We start from the raw sequence: 17,040 nt of genomic DNA on the forward strand, positions 1-17,040 counted from the left end.
GAATTGACGCACTGTTATCTTGATCGTTTTTTACGTGAAGGCAAGGTAATCACTCCTGCGCTCCAGGGAGTTATCCAAGGTAATATTTAATAAATATTCGAGTGTAAAATCACTGATAAATATTTTGGACTCTCTTGAGAATCGAACACGAGACCTTCAGCACGGTAGCTAAACACGCTAACCATTACACCACGGAGGCGGTAGATAGCCAATGATGGGTCGTAAGTTAGTTAGTTTTTAGTGAGTAATTATCTGCGTAGATAAAGCGTTCATACTCGTAATTCCAGCCCATAAGTGTTGCAGAGTTCTGTCGGGATGGTACGTACCACCCTTTCTGCAGTTAAGTTCTTCATAAACAGAGTGGCAATTGAATGTATTGCAGTTCTATTTGTGGGAGATTATTCACGGCCACATGAATTTAGCGTGAAACTGAGAGCGAGAGTCCGCTGCAGAGAGTGCGAGTGTGGGTGTGGGTGTGTGCGTGTGTGTCGGTGTGAGCGTGGTGAGTGTGAGTGTAGCGCTTCCGTATTAAGCATGGATGGGGTAACTCGAGTATTCAGCTACTTTCCAAGATATCTGCTGAGAAAGAAGAATTGATGGTCAGTTTTGCTATATCAAGTCAGTGCGAGAGCTAGCTAGCACTGACTTGATATGGCATATAGCGGATATTGCTTAAGGCCTTACTCGCAATAATAGAATTAAGTACGTTCGGCAGCGCTGAGAACCGGACGTCAGATCAAGCCCATTTTTTAAAAAGAATATACATATATTGGATTTTTAGTTTTTGTTTTTTAGAATATACATACATATATTGAAATAATATTTTTTTACCATTCAATAACGCTTATTTTCTCAATCCAAAAACGGTGTATTAAGAATAAATTCAATTTCGCGAAATGTTACCTGGGTTTAAAGAAAATTATGTTATGATTTATCGAATACGGGGCCCCTTAATGACTTCAATTTAGCTGATGAAGAATATGGAAGTCTAAGAAGTCGGGAAGAGTATTTATAGGACTTGTCAGAGGCCGATTAAAGTGATGCAAAAGTTTTAAAATGATGCAGAATGCATCTAAATACGTGTTATAATAGTTTTTAAGAAAAACTGATATTTACCAAGTGAAATTTAAATAAAATAAAAAATAATAAAAATCAGAAAGATTTATTGTGGCGCTGTTAATGTAGTATTGTTGAGAAAACAGCGAGGACGGCAAACACAGACTTGGAACGACCAAATCAATCAGGACGTGAGATCTGGTGGTGACAGATGTTTACGTAGCCGGAGGGCATGTATGACTGATAGAGGAAACTAAGAGTACTTGTCAAGATAGACGAGTATGGCGTTCCATCGGCACAATGCTAGTAGTAGCAGTGGTCGCACAACAGAAAAATCATGTAAACATTAACCAGTGTTAAATTAATGTTAAATGATTCGTTTCTCCGTGCTAGTTAGGTACAGGAGTGTGTGTGTGTGTGTGTGTGTGTGTGTGTGTGTGTGAGTGTGAGTGGTGATATCATCGCAACTAACTCATTGATGAGACTCTAAATCTTCTTTCATTGCCGCTGACGCCCAGAAAGAGTCATAAAAATCAGTATTAATAGATATTGGGATGACATTATTTTTTCGGTAATTTATATTTTCATTTTCTACAAACAGTCGTGACTCACGGAAGTGATTTAAAAAAGTTAATCATAATAACAAAATTTTGAGCGTGTCCAAATACTTGTTCACAAATCTGGGTTTCTCAACTTTGATTGATCAATTATGTCTAGGAGTTTTAAATTTTATTAATGTGGTTATCAATCATGAGTAGACTGGTAAATGTTGCACGTGAGTCTTTACATCACTTAACCATTTAACCAGCCTACGACAGGTCACAAGCTCTGTATTTATATATATATATATATATATATATATATATATATATATATATATATATATATATATATATATATATATATATATATATATATATATATATATATATATGTATATATATATATATATATATATATATATATATATATATATATATATATATATATATATATATATATACATATATGTATATATATATATATATATATATATATATATATATATATATATATATATATATATATATATATATATATATATATATATATATATATATATATATATATATATATATATATATATATATACATACACACATATGCATACATACATTTATTTTGTCGAAAGCCCTATAACTGCCCAGACTTATTATTCTTCATCTTTATTCAGATGTCAAAATGTAAAAATAACTCCCAATCGGAGAAAATCCATATTTGTGAACCAGTATTTAGACACACTCAAAATGTTGTTATACGAGTATATTCCCATGTGTACTACCATGTGCAGGATGTGTAAAAATAGTTGTGCAAAGTAAACATTACACTCTGTGCCAGCGCAACGACGGAGCAAGTATGGGTGGACCGTATAGCGTATGGTGTATATATATTGAAAGCTGTCCCACCGCATGCCCAGATCTGATACAGAAGCATCTAGGCTTCCTGACAGATCTGCTCTTGATAAGCATTTTTTTAATAAGTTGCTTAATTTATTGAAAATGTGAAACAATATAAAATTGTATCCCCATTTTACTGTGAATTTACATTTAAAAGCTTTCAATATACCTGTCACTGCCAATCTAAATAAATACAAGATTGTAAGTCCATCACCAAATTTTCTAGAAGTACCCCAGTGTAGGCAGTGAAAGGGATTAGTGTTTAGTTCAATTAGTCATCTAGATCCGATTCCGACTCGACACAGACGCCCACAGCCCCGACCAGCACAGCAGACAGACACGGAACAGTTCAAAGACATTTACAGAAAATGGTCAGTCATCGCATTTCCACTCAACCATTATAGCGTATAGTGTATAGTGTATAGTGTATAGTGTATAGTGCATGGTGTATAGTGCAGGGCGGTGTGTAACATTGTACACGCTGTCCCCGGTGAGTGCAGCGCCAGCGGGGAGCACGGGCAGTTGGAGCGGGGCCAAGCGGACCAGAGCACATGAGATTAGTGACTTAGTCACGCCGCAGGAATAGTGCCGTGGAGGAGACAAGAGACTACTCGAACAATGATTTCAATCTAGCCGACTTTTTGGAGCGAATGGATAGCGAGAGAATGGCTAAGACAATATATGTGGCGAATGTGACCTCCATATCATAATGGAGGTCACATTTCGTAATGGTCAGCACGCTAGGCTACCGTTCTCGAAGTCCCGGGTTCGATTCCCAGGGGTGTGGGTGTTAAATAAATATAATTGATTTTTCACTCTAATGTTTATTTAATATTACCCTGGACTAGTACCTGACACGGAGGGCTGATGTGAGCTTTCCTTCGTGTTAACGACCAAGATAACGCTGCGTTTATATGATGCGGTGCCCTATGCACCATCGGGGTGCGGATAAGGGTTCGAAGATGAAGAAAGAAAATCTGATGGTGTCAAATGGCGTAATCGGAGGGCATGTATGACTAGATGTATGAACGTGAAGGAAGCGAGGAGTGTTTGTCGGGACAGAAGAGTGTGGCATTCCATCCTCGCTGCCTACGTCAATCACCAAATTATAAATAAATTATATTTCTTGATGCTAAACGTTTAAAAACGACTGTCGATCGTCTAAAATTAAAAACCAGTCCAATAAATGTTTATATTTCGCAATAATTCTTTCCTGTTCTATTGATATACAAAATTAGTGCGACCATATGGCTACAATGTTAGGTCGTGTACTGTAGAGCCGCCAGTGGGACGAGAACTGGAGGAATTGTGCGTGGTAGGATTGTGTCATACCGACTGCCCGTAGCTAGTGGTTAGGCACTTAACTCGAATTGTAAATAATGTATTTGTTAACGAAAATGTTTTTTAATGGCCATTTTTCGGGCCACTGTGCAGAATTCACCAAATTGATCCAATTTTCATATTCTATAGAAAAATTAAGAGTGAACTTGAAAAAGGATATACGGAAGTGAAGCATGGAGTTGGCAAAAAAGTAGACTGAATGTAGTCGAAATGCAAAACCTCAGATGAATGTGCGGCAAAATGATAATCAAATCGTGAAATACGAAAAGAATGCAAGGCTAAGATAAGCATTATAGAAAAAATATGTTTTGAGATGTTTAGGACATGTGGAAGGAATGAGTGAGGAAAGAATGGTAAAACAAATTTATAAAGCAGATGTAGTTGGAAACAGGAGCAGAGGAAAACCGAGAAAACGTGTCATGATCAAGTATTTCAAATACCTGCAAACGGTCAGGCCAGGTCTTGAGTAGGAATAATCGACGAGTATGATTGAGGAGATGTTTGAATAAGGAAGAGGCGAAGATTATGTTCAAAGACAGATTGGTGTGGCGTTCTATTCTCTCTGCCTACCCCTGCGGAGAAGTGGCTCGATGGTTAGTTAGTAAACTTGAAAATGACGTCATTATAATTTTAAAAAAAAACACTAGAAACTAGAATGATTTCAGTACAAGAGGCATCTCTATTTTCTCCATCAAGAACCGGTCTTGGAATACATTTTTTAACTTTTCCAGAAAAGTGAGACGTCTCACTAAAGGAAGGCGAGCAGACACCTTACATGGTCTCCCGGACCCGCGGACCCAGCGACGGTTCCGCATTCCGCCAGCTGCACTCTGCTGGACTATGGCAACATGTGCGAGAATAATGCAAACACATTCAATGATCAGCGGCTGACAAACCAATAATGCTCCATCTATAATGACTAGAGATGTGACTAATGGATAACTGTTACTCTTTCGATTACCCGATTAGGATGGTATTCGTTACTTTTTATCGGTTTATATTTCTTTCCCGCTTAAGATTTTGATGTCAATTTTAAAATAATATTCTTCTTCTTCTTCAATTTACAATATTTGTGATGATTGGTTTGCTTCGTTCATGATCAGTCTCCACCCGCTTCTATCCTCATGTCGGAGATAATTTTGTCCATGTAGGTTAAGCGGGTCGATCTCTAGAGTTTGTGCCTTCGCACATGCCTTCTGCAATCGCAAAAAGCAAGCCTGCATATTTATGGTGGACGAAAAAGTTGCTTGACTGGAGATCTATAATAGAACAGGACGCAGAAGCGTGCATAGGCCCCAAACACTATGGTCCGATGACATTTAAAGTGGCGGACCTGAACTGGAAGACAGTCGCGTACAACAGACAACTGTGGAAGTCCAAAAGGGAGGCCTTTGTTCAATATTGGATGTAGAAGGCTGATGTCGTAGTATCCATTTGGTTCGCTGTTGTGCTACTTTTTTTAGTAAGCATCTAGACTTCCCAGCCCTGCTTAATACCACGTTGTTCCCTACATGTTCCGACCAATGAATCCCTAACCTGATGCCTGATTGCCTGATTAGCTTTCAGTGATTGAATCCAAAAACCGAATTAAGTTACGACAGCTTTTAAAGAAGTCGCTATTTAATTCGATAGCCCATCACTGTAATGACAAGAAACATCTATGGGTTTGCATTCACTCGTTAACACCTATCTAGGTTAACCGCACGTATTAAGTTGGTTCCTTGGTCCACAGCATAAAATGAAACATATTATGTGTGCAACTTTATGGGATAATAATATCTGTCTTCGTAGTTCCTAGGAAACAAATAAAGACAAATAACTCATAAATAAGCATGCTTAAATCAAATACTCGAACACACATCACATTTCCTAGCAAGCTCTCTGTCAGCTAAAATTATCCTTTTGCATGCAATGCAACGGGTCCAAGAGCTTCTGTCACCAAGAAAGAAAATCAGAAAGAATAGGAGGATTTGAATTAGAATTTATTGTTTTTATAATATTCAAGTTTTTAATTTTTGTTTTTATAATTTTCAGTAAGAGTTGGGTTATCAAATCCTGATATGCATAATTTATTGCTACAATATTTTTATAAAGGGGCGATCGCGGATTCTAGAGGTTCTATCGTTGCATTAAATAATGTAATGCAACGATAATTAGAATAACCGTCTTGAGAATTACGAGCGTGTTTTTACCTATTCTCGTATAAACCGCACATGTTTACAATATGAATCATGCGGTCAAAATGCTGTCATATTTTAAAAATAATAATGAGGAGATGATTACACGTGATCTAATCATTTCACTAAAGCATAAATTGACCATTTCTGTTCATTGTGTCATAATCTACATCCCATCCTGCGTTCTCGGAAAAACGTGACCATAATTTCCGCGGTAACAATTGCGCTTTCTGAAAAGTCTGGCAATTTTTTCCATTTCAATGCAATATAATATAACTGATACCATTTGTAGGTTATCGTTTTTCTGGGAATCGCGCATGGTCACCTTTAAAATGCTTGATTTGATCCATATTCACAAACGCTGTTAATATTTGCCCTACTTGCAAAAGTTTAATACATAACCAGATAAACTAGGTCGATATTATCACTCCTGTGCCATCATCCAGTTAACCCATACCTCATAAACGAATAGCGAAGTAGATTTCAACTGTATGGGGGTAGGATACATGAAATACTAGGATTCGTATGAATGTTTGAGTACTAAGTTAAATATTAACAGGATTTACGAATACGGATAATGAGGTTGAATTATTAAACATCATTTAATGATTAATTTTGACATTAAAAATAGCTACTCAAACGAAGTTATGTCACTTTACCCTTTGATTATTTCTCCATCTTGTATCGCTTACGAATAGATATAAGGTAGATAAATAGTATTCTACCCACGAGTATATGTATATATTTTGTCCTCCTTCGTAATGTTATGGTTACCGCAATTACATTCCGTGATGGAGGTCCCGGCTTCGATTCCCAAAGGTTAAAATAAAAAGTGATTTTTTTTAACTTTTGAACCACGTGCGGGTTCGAAACGCCATCTGTTGAAATTCTTGTGAAATCATAACTTAGCATTTGCGTAAAAAAATTAACACACTCGAAATATTGTTCTTATTCATAATATACCAGTCTGATGATGTCGCGAGAACAATGAAACCGATTATTGGTCAACAAATTGGATCAAAGTATTAACCTGCTATTTGATAAAACCCGATACCATTCGCGAACCAAACCCGCTAACCACAACACTACGCAAGCAGACTAGCGGCGTTACCTGATATATTTCACCTTGTTTATACAGAATGCTGTTTGATACCAAAACAATGGCCAATATAAATATCAACACTATACAAAAATACAACACTATGTCCTTCTAGTTTCCAGAGACAAAGGATTCGCGCCGGTCTGTCGCTTCTAATATGTCAAATATTGAAGCTACAAGGAACCTCGCTCCACAATATACAATAAGTATACTTTAAAGCTAAGGAATTTGCACAAACCAGAAAAGAATGCATTCTGTGTTGTACAGCTTGGTTGCACTTTATTTCTGTAAGTAAGTTTAGCCAACTAGGAGACCTGTCATAAGTATAATTATTCATATTCAAAAATCTCGCGAATATTTGACGAGTCCACATAAAGAGAAAAGTTTGGGCTAATCTTCATCCGTTTAATTCTACCCTTATCCAGTTAAACTATCATTGAGCTACCATAACTGTCATTCTTAATTTTTTGGTCTCTAAATGCAGCAACGTTCATATGGTATATCTTTTTTACCGATCTCTCATTCATTCGCTCCGCGTGATCTTTATAAATTATGTTCTTAGATGACAATCTGTATCTCAGAAATGCAGGTATTACACGATTCTTGCATCTAACATTAAATTGTATCATTCGATCTTCAACGAATTTGCTAAAAACTAAATTGAATTGAATGAATTAACTATCAGAAACACCAAACTCTTTCTACCAAGTAAAACCAAACAATGTATTGAAGACGATCTTGTATGAAAACGAAAGTTTTTTATACTCTTTTTAAATGTGTACGGTACCTCCTGAATGTGGAGGCAGCGCTGATCGCGTGATAATTCCGATATGGCCATTGTACTAAAAGGTTGTACAACAATCCTTCACCTCCTGACCCGGACAGTGGAGGAGCCAACAGGGAAGACAACCTTTTTCCAACATCCCTTGAAATTAATTAATTTTTTTGAAAATTTGAAGAAAAAATACAATACCAAAATTTGTTAAAATGACTCGTGTTCGTTACCCTTTTCATGCTTCCACACGCTTATACGAGTATGCAACTCCAAATTGCCATGACATTTTTACTATTGTTCTTGTCCTCTCGTATGGTAGGTACCTACTACTCCTCTTCATTCATCCTGGGCTTTTTTTTTACGTCATCTATATCCCAAAAATCAGAGGCTGATCATATAAATATTATTCGCTTACGAAATTGGGTTCAATGTTCGATTCCTTATGCTACCACAATTTAATTCCTTTTTACTTATGTAGTGTGTCAACGCCACTATCTATTACATAATGTATCTTTTTAGATTGCAAATATTTCAAATGAATTTGTGGTTGTTTCGTTGTGTCTGTCCGTGTTTCAGAATGTCACCATTGAGATCTCCTAGTATTATTACATTTTCCATATTTTTTTATTTTACCATAATCTGAAGTGTCCTAAATCGTTTTGTTTTTCTTTTTACATACGAGTATATAAGTATGCGGTTTTACTGATCTTCCTAAAATATTAATATATCTATCCCCGTTGTCGATCCCTGAGCCAATATTTCAACACCTGTTGAAGCGCGAAGAAAGGCGGCAGAGCAAATTGAAGATGCTGATATCTTCAGATCTCGGACGGGGGAAGGCGATGCGAGCAACACATGCGTCTGGGAGATACTCGACTCCATCACCGCCGTCCCGAGGTCATGACATCACCACTATGCGAAGGGCCGATCCTACTATAAACCACATCACTACATGAATAACCATTTAAGGTTTTTATCAGACGCGCGTGTGTGCAAAATCTAACCGCAATTTATGGGTAGCGATCCTATTAGGCGTAAAGTATATGCAATTTTGTAACAGCTGGTATTTTATGTTATCCAAAGATGATTAGTTATTTATTGAAATTCTTCAACCTCAATTTGCGCTAGAGAATTGTAGGATCTTTTCAGTACTCTTACTCTCACCCAAACTAACACGAGGACGATTGGAGGATTAGAAATATGGTGTTCAATTATATTGTAATTATAATTATATTACAAGCTAGAATTACATTATATACAACAAATTTTGTATTAGTCTGATTAGCTTTAAGTGATCGAATCCGAAAACCGAATGAAGTTACGACTGCTTTTAAAGAAGTCACCATTTAATTCGTTTGCCGATCACAGTTATGAAAAAAACATATTTGAGTTTGCATTAATTAGAAATATGGTGCTCAAGAAAAATGCTCAAAGTACAGAAAAAAGAGAGTTCAAAACAGAGATTTAAGAAGCATGAGAAATAAATGAAGTTAAATGAAAAGAGAGCCAAAGGGGTCATTTTAAGAAGGGAGAGTAAAACGAAGTCATACGTATTACATTTTGAGGCAAAGTGGAAAAACACAGCATACTCGTCGTAAGAAGACGTATATCCTGGTTTTGAATTTGAAATCGAGAGAGTGATCTGCAGCACTAAGTCGCTAAGAATGGATTTGTTTTTTATTTCTTGAATCTCGAGGCGGGGTTTTGGTGTAGCGCCATACCGCGCCAGCGAATTCTCCAAAAAGGAATGACAAAGAGCTGTCAGATTTGATTCACGAGTGAAGAAGTCCTGCCCCCGACTCGCGGAGGTCAGCTCCTTTGTGGGGGGCTCGCCGAAAGGCTCCTGCCGGAATGTGGCGCGGCCGGTCGGCTGGTGGCCGGTCGCCGGTCTCCAGCCGCCGGTCTCCCGGTCTTGGGGCCAGCTATGATTTACCGGATGACCGCCAGAGCATGTGCACGACGGCCATTGTTGTCCCGGGGACAGCCACAAAAGGTTATCTCTTACTTTATGCGACAGTGTATACAATATTTATGGAGTATAAATGTGTATCTCCTTCCACTCTTACTCTCATATATGTATGTTACAGATATTTCTGAACCAGTCTGTGGTTACGTCGATACTTTACCTCTCCAGCAACATTTTTTATCGATCGAAAGGGTTCTTTCTACTGAATATACTATACATATATACTTATTGTAAAGATTTTTGTTGTTGTTGATAATTTAACTGAATTGCGAGTATATACATGCATAACATTTATGGAGTATACATGTGTATCTCCTTCCACTCTTACTCTCATATAAGTTATACATATTTCTGAATCAGTCTGTTGTTACATTTATTTTATATGTATGGAAAGAGCAGACACTCTACCTCTCGAGTCATACATTTTGGTATCGATTCAAAGGCTTTTTTCTAGCGAACACACTTACCATTACATACATAAAAAATATTTTGGGAGAAATTAACACAATTTAAAAAAAATATATTTATAGGACTTCTTGAATAAAGCTTATGTATATTTACGGGCTTCTTTTAGTAAAGCAATAACTTCCAACTAACCCACCAAATGTATTTGCTGATTTTTTACTTGTCTGTCAATTCAAGAAGTAATGAATTAATTTTAATGTATTGGCGAGTAAATGCAATAGTGCATGATGTTCTACAATTCGTAGTGCATGTTGTTCCTTGGGTCGACTAAAACGCATGTGATTATTAACATTTTGTGTAGTTGTAAGTTTTTAAATAGGATTATGGTAGTGACGTGTAGTATTGTTTGCATGCTCATGTAGTGATAGTCCTGACGAAGAGATGGGGACGTCTCGAAACTGGTAGACAAAAATCTCAGTGAGTGGTTATATACTAACATCACTAATATGTTTGTAAAAAAATAGTAGAAAAGAATGACTAACCACAAAGTTAATGCTTTAAATATTAAAAATAATAATGAATACAATATTTCTATGAGGCGTTCAAGTCACCCAGTTATATTAACCTGTGATATAACGAAATCAAATTGATAAAAAATTAAAATAAATCAACTTATCATGAGACTCGAGCCAATTAAAATGCCTATTGTGTGTGCTTAGCTGAGTTGACACGATTTCAAAAACCAAGAATTGACAAACGTCTCGGCTTGTCTGGTTTTAAATAGTTCGTAATAATGTTCGCACAAAATCAGCATTACAATGCCTGTAAAGGTGTTCGCAGCGCCGGTGCAGCGCAGCCACAAGCGGTCTGACATATTTATACTTATTAGGATTGACTTACGTAATTTCTATGATACTGCCTTGATTCTGAGAGCTACTGAATTCGAAATTACATTCGCGTTTCCAGTTTTCGCGATTCACGTCGATGTTTTGCATTTGAACCATTCATTGACATCGATGCAATTATGGACCTTAAAATTTTGATATAAAAAATAACCCGCAGAGCTAGGAAGTGTAGGAAATGTAGATCAATTGAAAATAAATGGATTCATTTTCCGATTGGCGCGATTCTAACCAGTGACTTCAGCTTCACTGCTGAGCGGATACCGAACCATGCCATGGAGCATGCCAAAAATCGTTATTCGAAATTAAATCTTTATTTTATTAATATTGATAATACTAACAACTTTAAGAAAATGTTGTGTAGCGCCGTTTTTACTATACTTCTAAAGATCATCTTTTTATATATAAATGTGTTTATATGTGTATATTTCTTTAGCCGTTCATTTCTCAATCATTCGTTCCACATTTCCAAACCATATCAATACACATTTTAAAATTTTATTAAAAGTGCTTATTTCAGCTTTGCATCCATACATTATGGTTGGTCCAGGACTTAGTTGTGCACTGCTAGTTTAGATTCCGGTAAGGCTTTCGTTTTTACCGAAGTGTTAAATTTAATAATTTTCTTGGATTGTAAGCTGTTACATTATAAGGTTCTAAGGGAGAAGTGAGTTGCCTAGTCGTCAGCCCTGTGGGAGTATGCAGTGGCGTGCAGTGGCGAGCAGTGCGCGGCGTGCGCTCTCCGGCATCTCAATTCTCCGCTGAGAATTCCGATCACGGCGAGATGCTGTCGCGTCTGACAAATTGCAGCCATGTCGGTTCTTGCTACCACCAAATAAGGGAAGAAAGGATTCGATCAGCAAAAACCAACACAATGGACGCCCGCAACAGAGAAAGAGAGGCACAAATATCTTCTGCTCTGCCGCCGAATTCCGGATAGTCTACGATGGTCTTCCATATCTGTCGTCGTAAAAATAGCGTCGAGGAAATCCGGTAATTTATAAAATCCACTTAAGTGGGTCTGTATCATCTGAGTGACCGTTAAGATCAAAATGTGATGATCTAACAGGTCATTAAAATCGTCTTCATTTGATCCTTGTCCGCACTCACTGCATCAGATCGACGCAATGTTAACTTGATCGTTAATTATGTAAACACGGTGATAATCCTGAGCTTCGAGTATCAGTCTAGGGTAGTATTAAATATATTTTTAATTTAAGTTTTACTTGGTAAATACCACTATTTCTTAAAATCTACTGTGACATGTGTTTCGATGCATTTCGCGTCATTTGCGAACACTATATATGCATCGAAACACGTGTCACAGTAGATTTTAAGAAATAGTGGTATTTAGTAAGTAAATACCACTATTTCTTAAAAGTAATGGATAGATTTGACCACAAAATGGCTGTCGAATCAATTAATGATAGTGTTTAATAATTACTAGGAAATTACTGTAAAAAATTAACTAAATCGATCAGTCGAGTGGAGTATCCTATTCGCCATTTGGTGCGAAAAAGAGTTAAAAGAAGATTTTTTTTAAAGGCCGTAAATAAATAAATAAAAAGCATAAGTCTAAGAAACAAACAGTTTTCCCACATTTCCACTTATTTTCATGTTGTTAGGAATTTCGCTAAGCTTAACGAAACTGGGCTGCCTAAACGAAATTTGCTCGAGGATTTTTAGTTTGTTGGTAAAATATCGACGTGATTTCTGAATACGAGTACGAGAGAGTGAATTCTAGCCGCGACTATTAGATTAGACAAACAGAGATTCAATTTTACTTAAGCTTACGAAGACGCGTATGGTTTATTAAATAATTCTCTATGACGCAACACTATCTTCATAATACTATATTTCATGGTTGTGTGCATACAAACGTCATCCATTTGTTACACCTACAAGCGCGCATTCACACGACTGTCATTTGTATTCACCGAACAGATCTTTAGCATAAAGTTTTGGTATAAAGCCATTGGGAAAAGAGACACATAATTCGACTCCATGTAAAGAGTTGGTCATGTCACGCAAATTCCGCTCCCCAATAAGGAGTCGCTTTATCTTTAGTTTTGTCTCCGGCGGTTAGAGCTGTCTCGCGGACTATCATAATATCTTGTATTCAGACATTTCAGTCTTGTCTCCTCTTGTTCCCAGTTTCTATGGTTCTCGCGTCAGACAGGATGGATACTCTTGTACGAAGATGGTATGCCCGTTTTCTGAGATGTTGCACCATGAATACAGCAGACTCTAATGCTTATGTATAATGAAATACAGAACCGGTTAAAGTAAGATGAAAAATGACTACTGGTGAAATGGGATTTCGAAAACCAATGTAAGACAGAAATAATAACTAATGACTGAGATTTTGAAAATTATGTTTTACAGGAATGTAAAGATTGATAAAGGTACAGAAATATGAGTGAATGCTGGAAACAGAGGAAATGGTGCACTGAAATTAATTGTAGCAAGCAAAAGCCCATCAGTGGAAGCTAAACTACCTATGCACAAAGGAGTCTTGGTACCAACTGCAGTGTATGGAAGTAAAGCATGGAGTTGGCGAAAGAACATGAAAGTATTCATAACATTTTGAGTGTGTCCAAATACTTTTTTCTCCACTTAGAAGTCACTCGATCACTTAACCAACTTATACTGACAGGTCATAAGCATAAACATTTTTGACATCTCGATATTGGTGAAGAAGAATATGTAAGTCTGTAAATACAGGGCTTATGACCTGGCATAAATAAGCCTATGACAGGTAACAACACAAATATGTAAATACCCAGGCTTCCATATTCTTCTTCATATAGATAAGCTGAGATGTCAAAAAATCCACATGAAAGCAGACTAAATGAAGTTCAAATGCTATCACTCAGACACATGTGCGTCAAAACGATACATGATAACTAACTAACTAACCATCACGCCGCTTCCCCGCAGGGGTAGGCAGAGAGAATACAGCGCCACACCACTCTGTCCTTGCAAACATTCTTCGCCTCTTCCACGTTCATGCATCTCCTCATACATACCCGCCAGGTAAGTGGTCAGGTAAGGAGTATTGTTACGACTCCTTACCTGACCACTTTCAAGTATTTGGCATACCTAATCATGCCATGTTTTTCTCGGTCTTCCTATGCTTCTTTTCCCAATAACATTCGCCTCATAAATTTGTTTTACCGTTCTTTCCTCACTCATTCGTTCTACATGTCCAAACCATCTCAACACACCTTTCGATACGATACATGATAGATTTTTGTAATTTCAATTGAATAATGAAACAATGCAAAGCCGAAATGAACATTATCGAAATAAATCGTAACTAGAATTAAGGGTCGCTGGGACGTAAGGTAATTTAAAAATATTAATTTTTAAATTACCTTACGCAAGCATGCGCAAGGTAATTTAAAAATTACACACAAGCATCCATCCATTGATAAAGTCATCCAAATGTGCAAACGCATGCACAGTGAATCAAATTGGTGACACGTTGTTCTTTAGCAAACCTTGCACACTCAAATAGACCTGTAATGCAGTAATCCTTACTGAGAAACACAGAGGTCAGAATTGGCGCTGTAAACCACACTACGTCATGCGTACAGTCTGGTCTGATGTCATGGTCAATTTGGCGTCGGCGGTGGGTGGACGAGCCTCGCGTCTTGTTACCGCTCACCAACTAGTGCTGTATCCACACTGTGGACTCCATACCTACACACTTCCGTGGGTGAATTGCTACATCTGACGTACTCTTTTATTAGTACCCGTTTACTCAACGCGATGACAATACCAGACGTGAAATAAACACATACATTTTTTTATTAACTAAGCAACTGTGATTTGTCATATTGAAACTTGCCACATCCAGTTGAGACATTTTTTGAGGAAAATAAAATACGTCACATTTTTTAATTACAACGTTCAAGAAATGTTCAAAACATAACACACTAAGCCTTATTTTATTTTAAATACAGTGGAACTTATCATAACGAGTAATTCGCATAACGAACAAAAAAAGAGTAATAGTTGTTCTCTTAACGAGCGACATTTCGCACGAGTTACAGAAAAAGGTCCCGTTTTCAGGACATTAACTGATGAGCCGCGCCAGTCAAAACAAAAAAATGTTTCGCATAACGAGTAAGATTCCGGAACGAATGATGCTCGTTATGAGAGGTTCCACTGTATACTGAAATGTCATGATGCAGATATGAATGTGTTAACTTACCACGAATGGTCCGTCCTCCCCAGCACTGCTCAGAGTAGCCCCGAACCACTGAAAAGATTTCTCCTCCATCTGGCTGCCAGTCGAGTCGTTGCCATTTCCTGATAAAAAATAAATAAGGCATGAAAAGAAAATACGACGTCTCCCTTGACCAGGTTTGATACCGAGTCATAACTTATGTATACCGATGCTCTTAAGAAGAGCATAAAAATCTAATTTCATTATTTTAATAGCCTGTACGAAGATTTATTGATGTTTTAATAACTGGACCTATCAAAGTGTATAAAAAATCCATTAGTGCGCTGGGAGGGAAAATAAGTACCTTACAAAAGGTAAGAAAAAGCCGGCAACTCCATAAAGGGAAGAGTATTTTGACTCCGTCAGCTCGCGATGTGAAATTACGTTCATATTTGGACCGTTCGGATCTAACTCTGTAATCACGGTAAAAGCTTCCGCGTGTTTACTCAGTGCGCCGCCAGGGGCGTTGCGGCACCTCCCTGATGGGTGCTTCAGCCACCAGCTTCGTACATTGATTACTTCTCTCAATCAAACTGCTCGCTACGAACCCTTGCCTGTTGCTCGACTATATTCAAACTACAAATTATTTATTGATTTTCTTCCTCTTACATAACTCGTAACACAAAATATAAAAGAGCTATTCATAAATGGATGGTGGAAGTGGATCTGAAATAGACCGCATCATTCGGCCATGTTGTATCTGTTTGCATGTCATCAATTTTCTTTCATATAATTTCATAAATAAGTATTGTAAAATGTGCCCTCGGCACGGGAAAACTCGGTGGGGGCAAATTTTTGTAACTTTTAATTATGTGTATGGTGAAATAAAATGAAATAAATAAATAGTTTACCTCATTTGAAGATACTTCTAGTAATAACGTTACATTTTGACAGTTAACAAAAAAAGGTATTGTCGTGCGTTAATTAACGTAAATCTTGAATCCAACAATAGAAAACTAAACACAATAGACACAAATTATACAATATTGCTCAGAAAGTTACTGATAAAAAATATCATTGGAAATTTCGTTACTCCTTTTGCATTGAGGTTTTAGATGCATGGGTACTGAGCGCTGGTTATTTACTAGAGAATATGATGACTTTTACTGGATGAGTGGTGGAGATCGGTCTAATATGTTTATTTGATATAGACTTTTCACCACCAGGTCAAATTTTAAAGGCAAACGTGAATACGCGCATTTAGAATAGACGCATTAGATTGTTAAAAATTATAAATGATCTTAACACATTAAATCAATCGATCATTGTTTTTCACCATTTTGTCATTCAAAATGCCTTTCGAAGCATTTCCCGAGTTTATCATGCGAGGAATTCTAATTTTGTATGGCAACAGACATATGTATAATGTCCGGCGCCACCACGGACCAGCCGACCTGTTTAATAATATCCCTGTTATTGTGAATAAGATTGCATTTGTGAACGAGTGAGCCGATTTTTTGGCTTCCTGCCAACGACGAGTTCTCTCTCACCGGACACAACAGCTGTCACGGCGATGCAATTTTACCCTGACGCGATATAAGTCGATTGACAGATGCCTCATTTCCGTTAATGCAAACGATTACTCAATCCCCTACCATTAAAAATTGCATGAATTTAATTGTAATATACCCGCATTCAGAAATCACGTC

The 17,040-nt window shown here is 37.2% G+C and overlaps 1 protein-coding gene across 5 annotated transcripts in view; it reads right to left on the minus strand.

The window, feature by feature from the left end:
* The window catches only part of if (integrin subunit alpha inflated), a 146,451-nt gene that overhangs the window by 63,896 nt on the left and 65,515 nt on the right, over window positions 1-17,040 (minus strand). For all 5 annotated transcript variants that reach the window (XM_088259577.1, XM_088259574.1, XM_088259575.1 and 2 more), the window contains one exon: window positions 15,377-15,474. In XM_088259577.1, coding sequence (XP_088115703.1) covers window positions 15,377-15,474 — 98 coding nt within the window. The remainder of the gene's footprint in view (window positions 1-15,376; window positions 15,475-17,040) is intronic.

Source organism: Brachycentrus maculatus, unplaced genomic scaffold (assembly GCF_059751285.1).
Source record: "Brachycentrus maculatus isolate JH-2025_06_01 unplaced genomic scaffold, ASM5975128v1 h1tg000118l, whole genome shotgun sequence".
Classification (NCBI taxonomy): domain Eukaryota; kingdom Metazoa; phylum Arthropoda; class Insecta; order Trichoptera; family Brachycentridae; genus Brachycentrus; species Brachycentrus maculatus.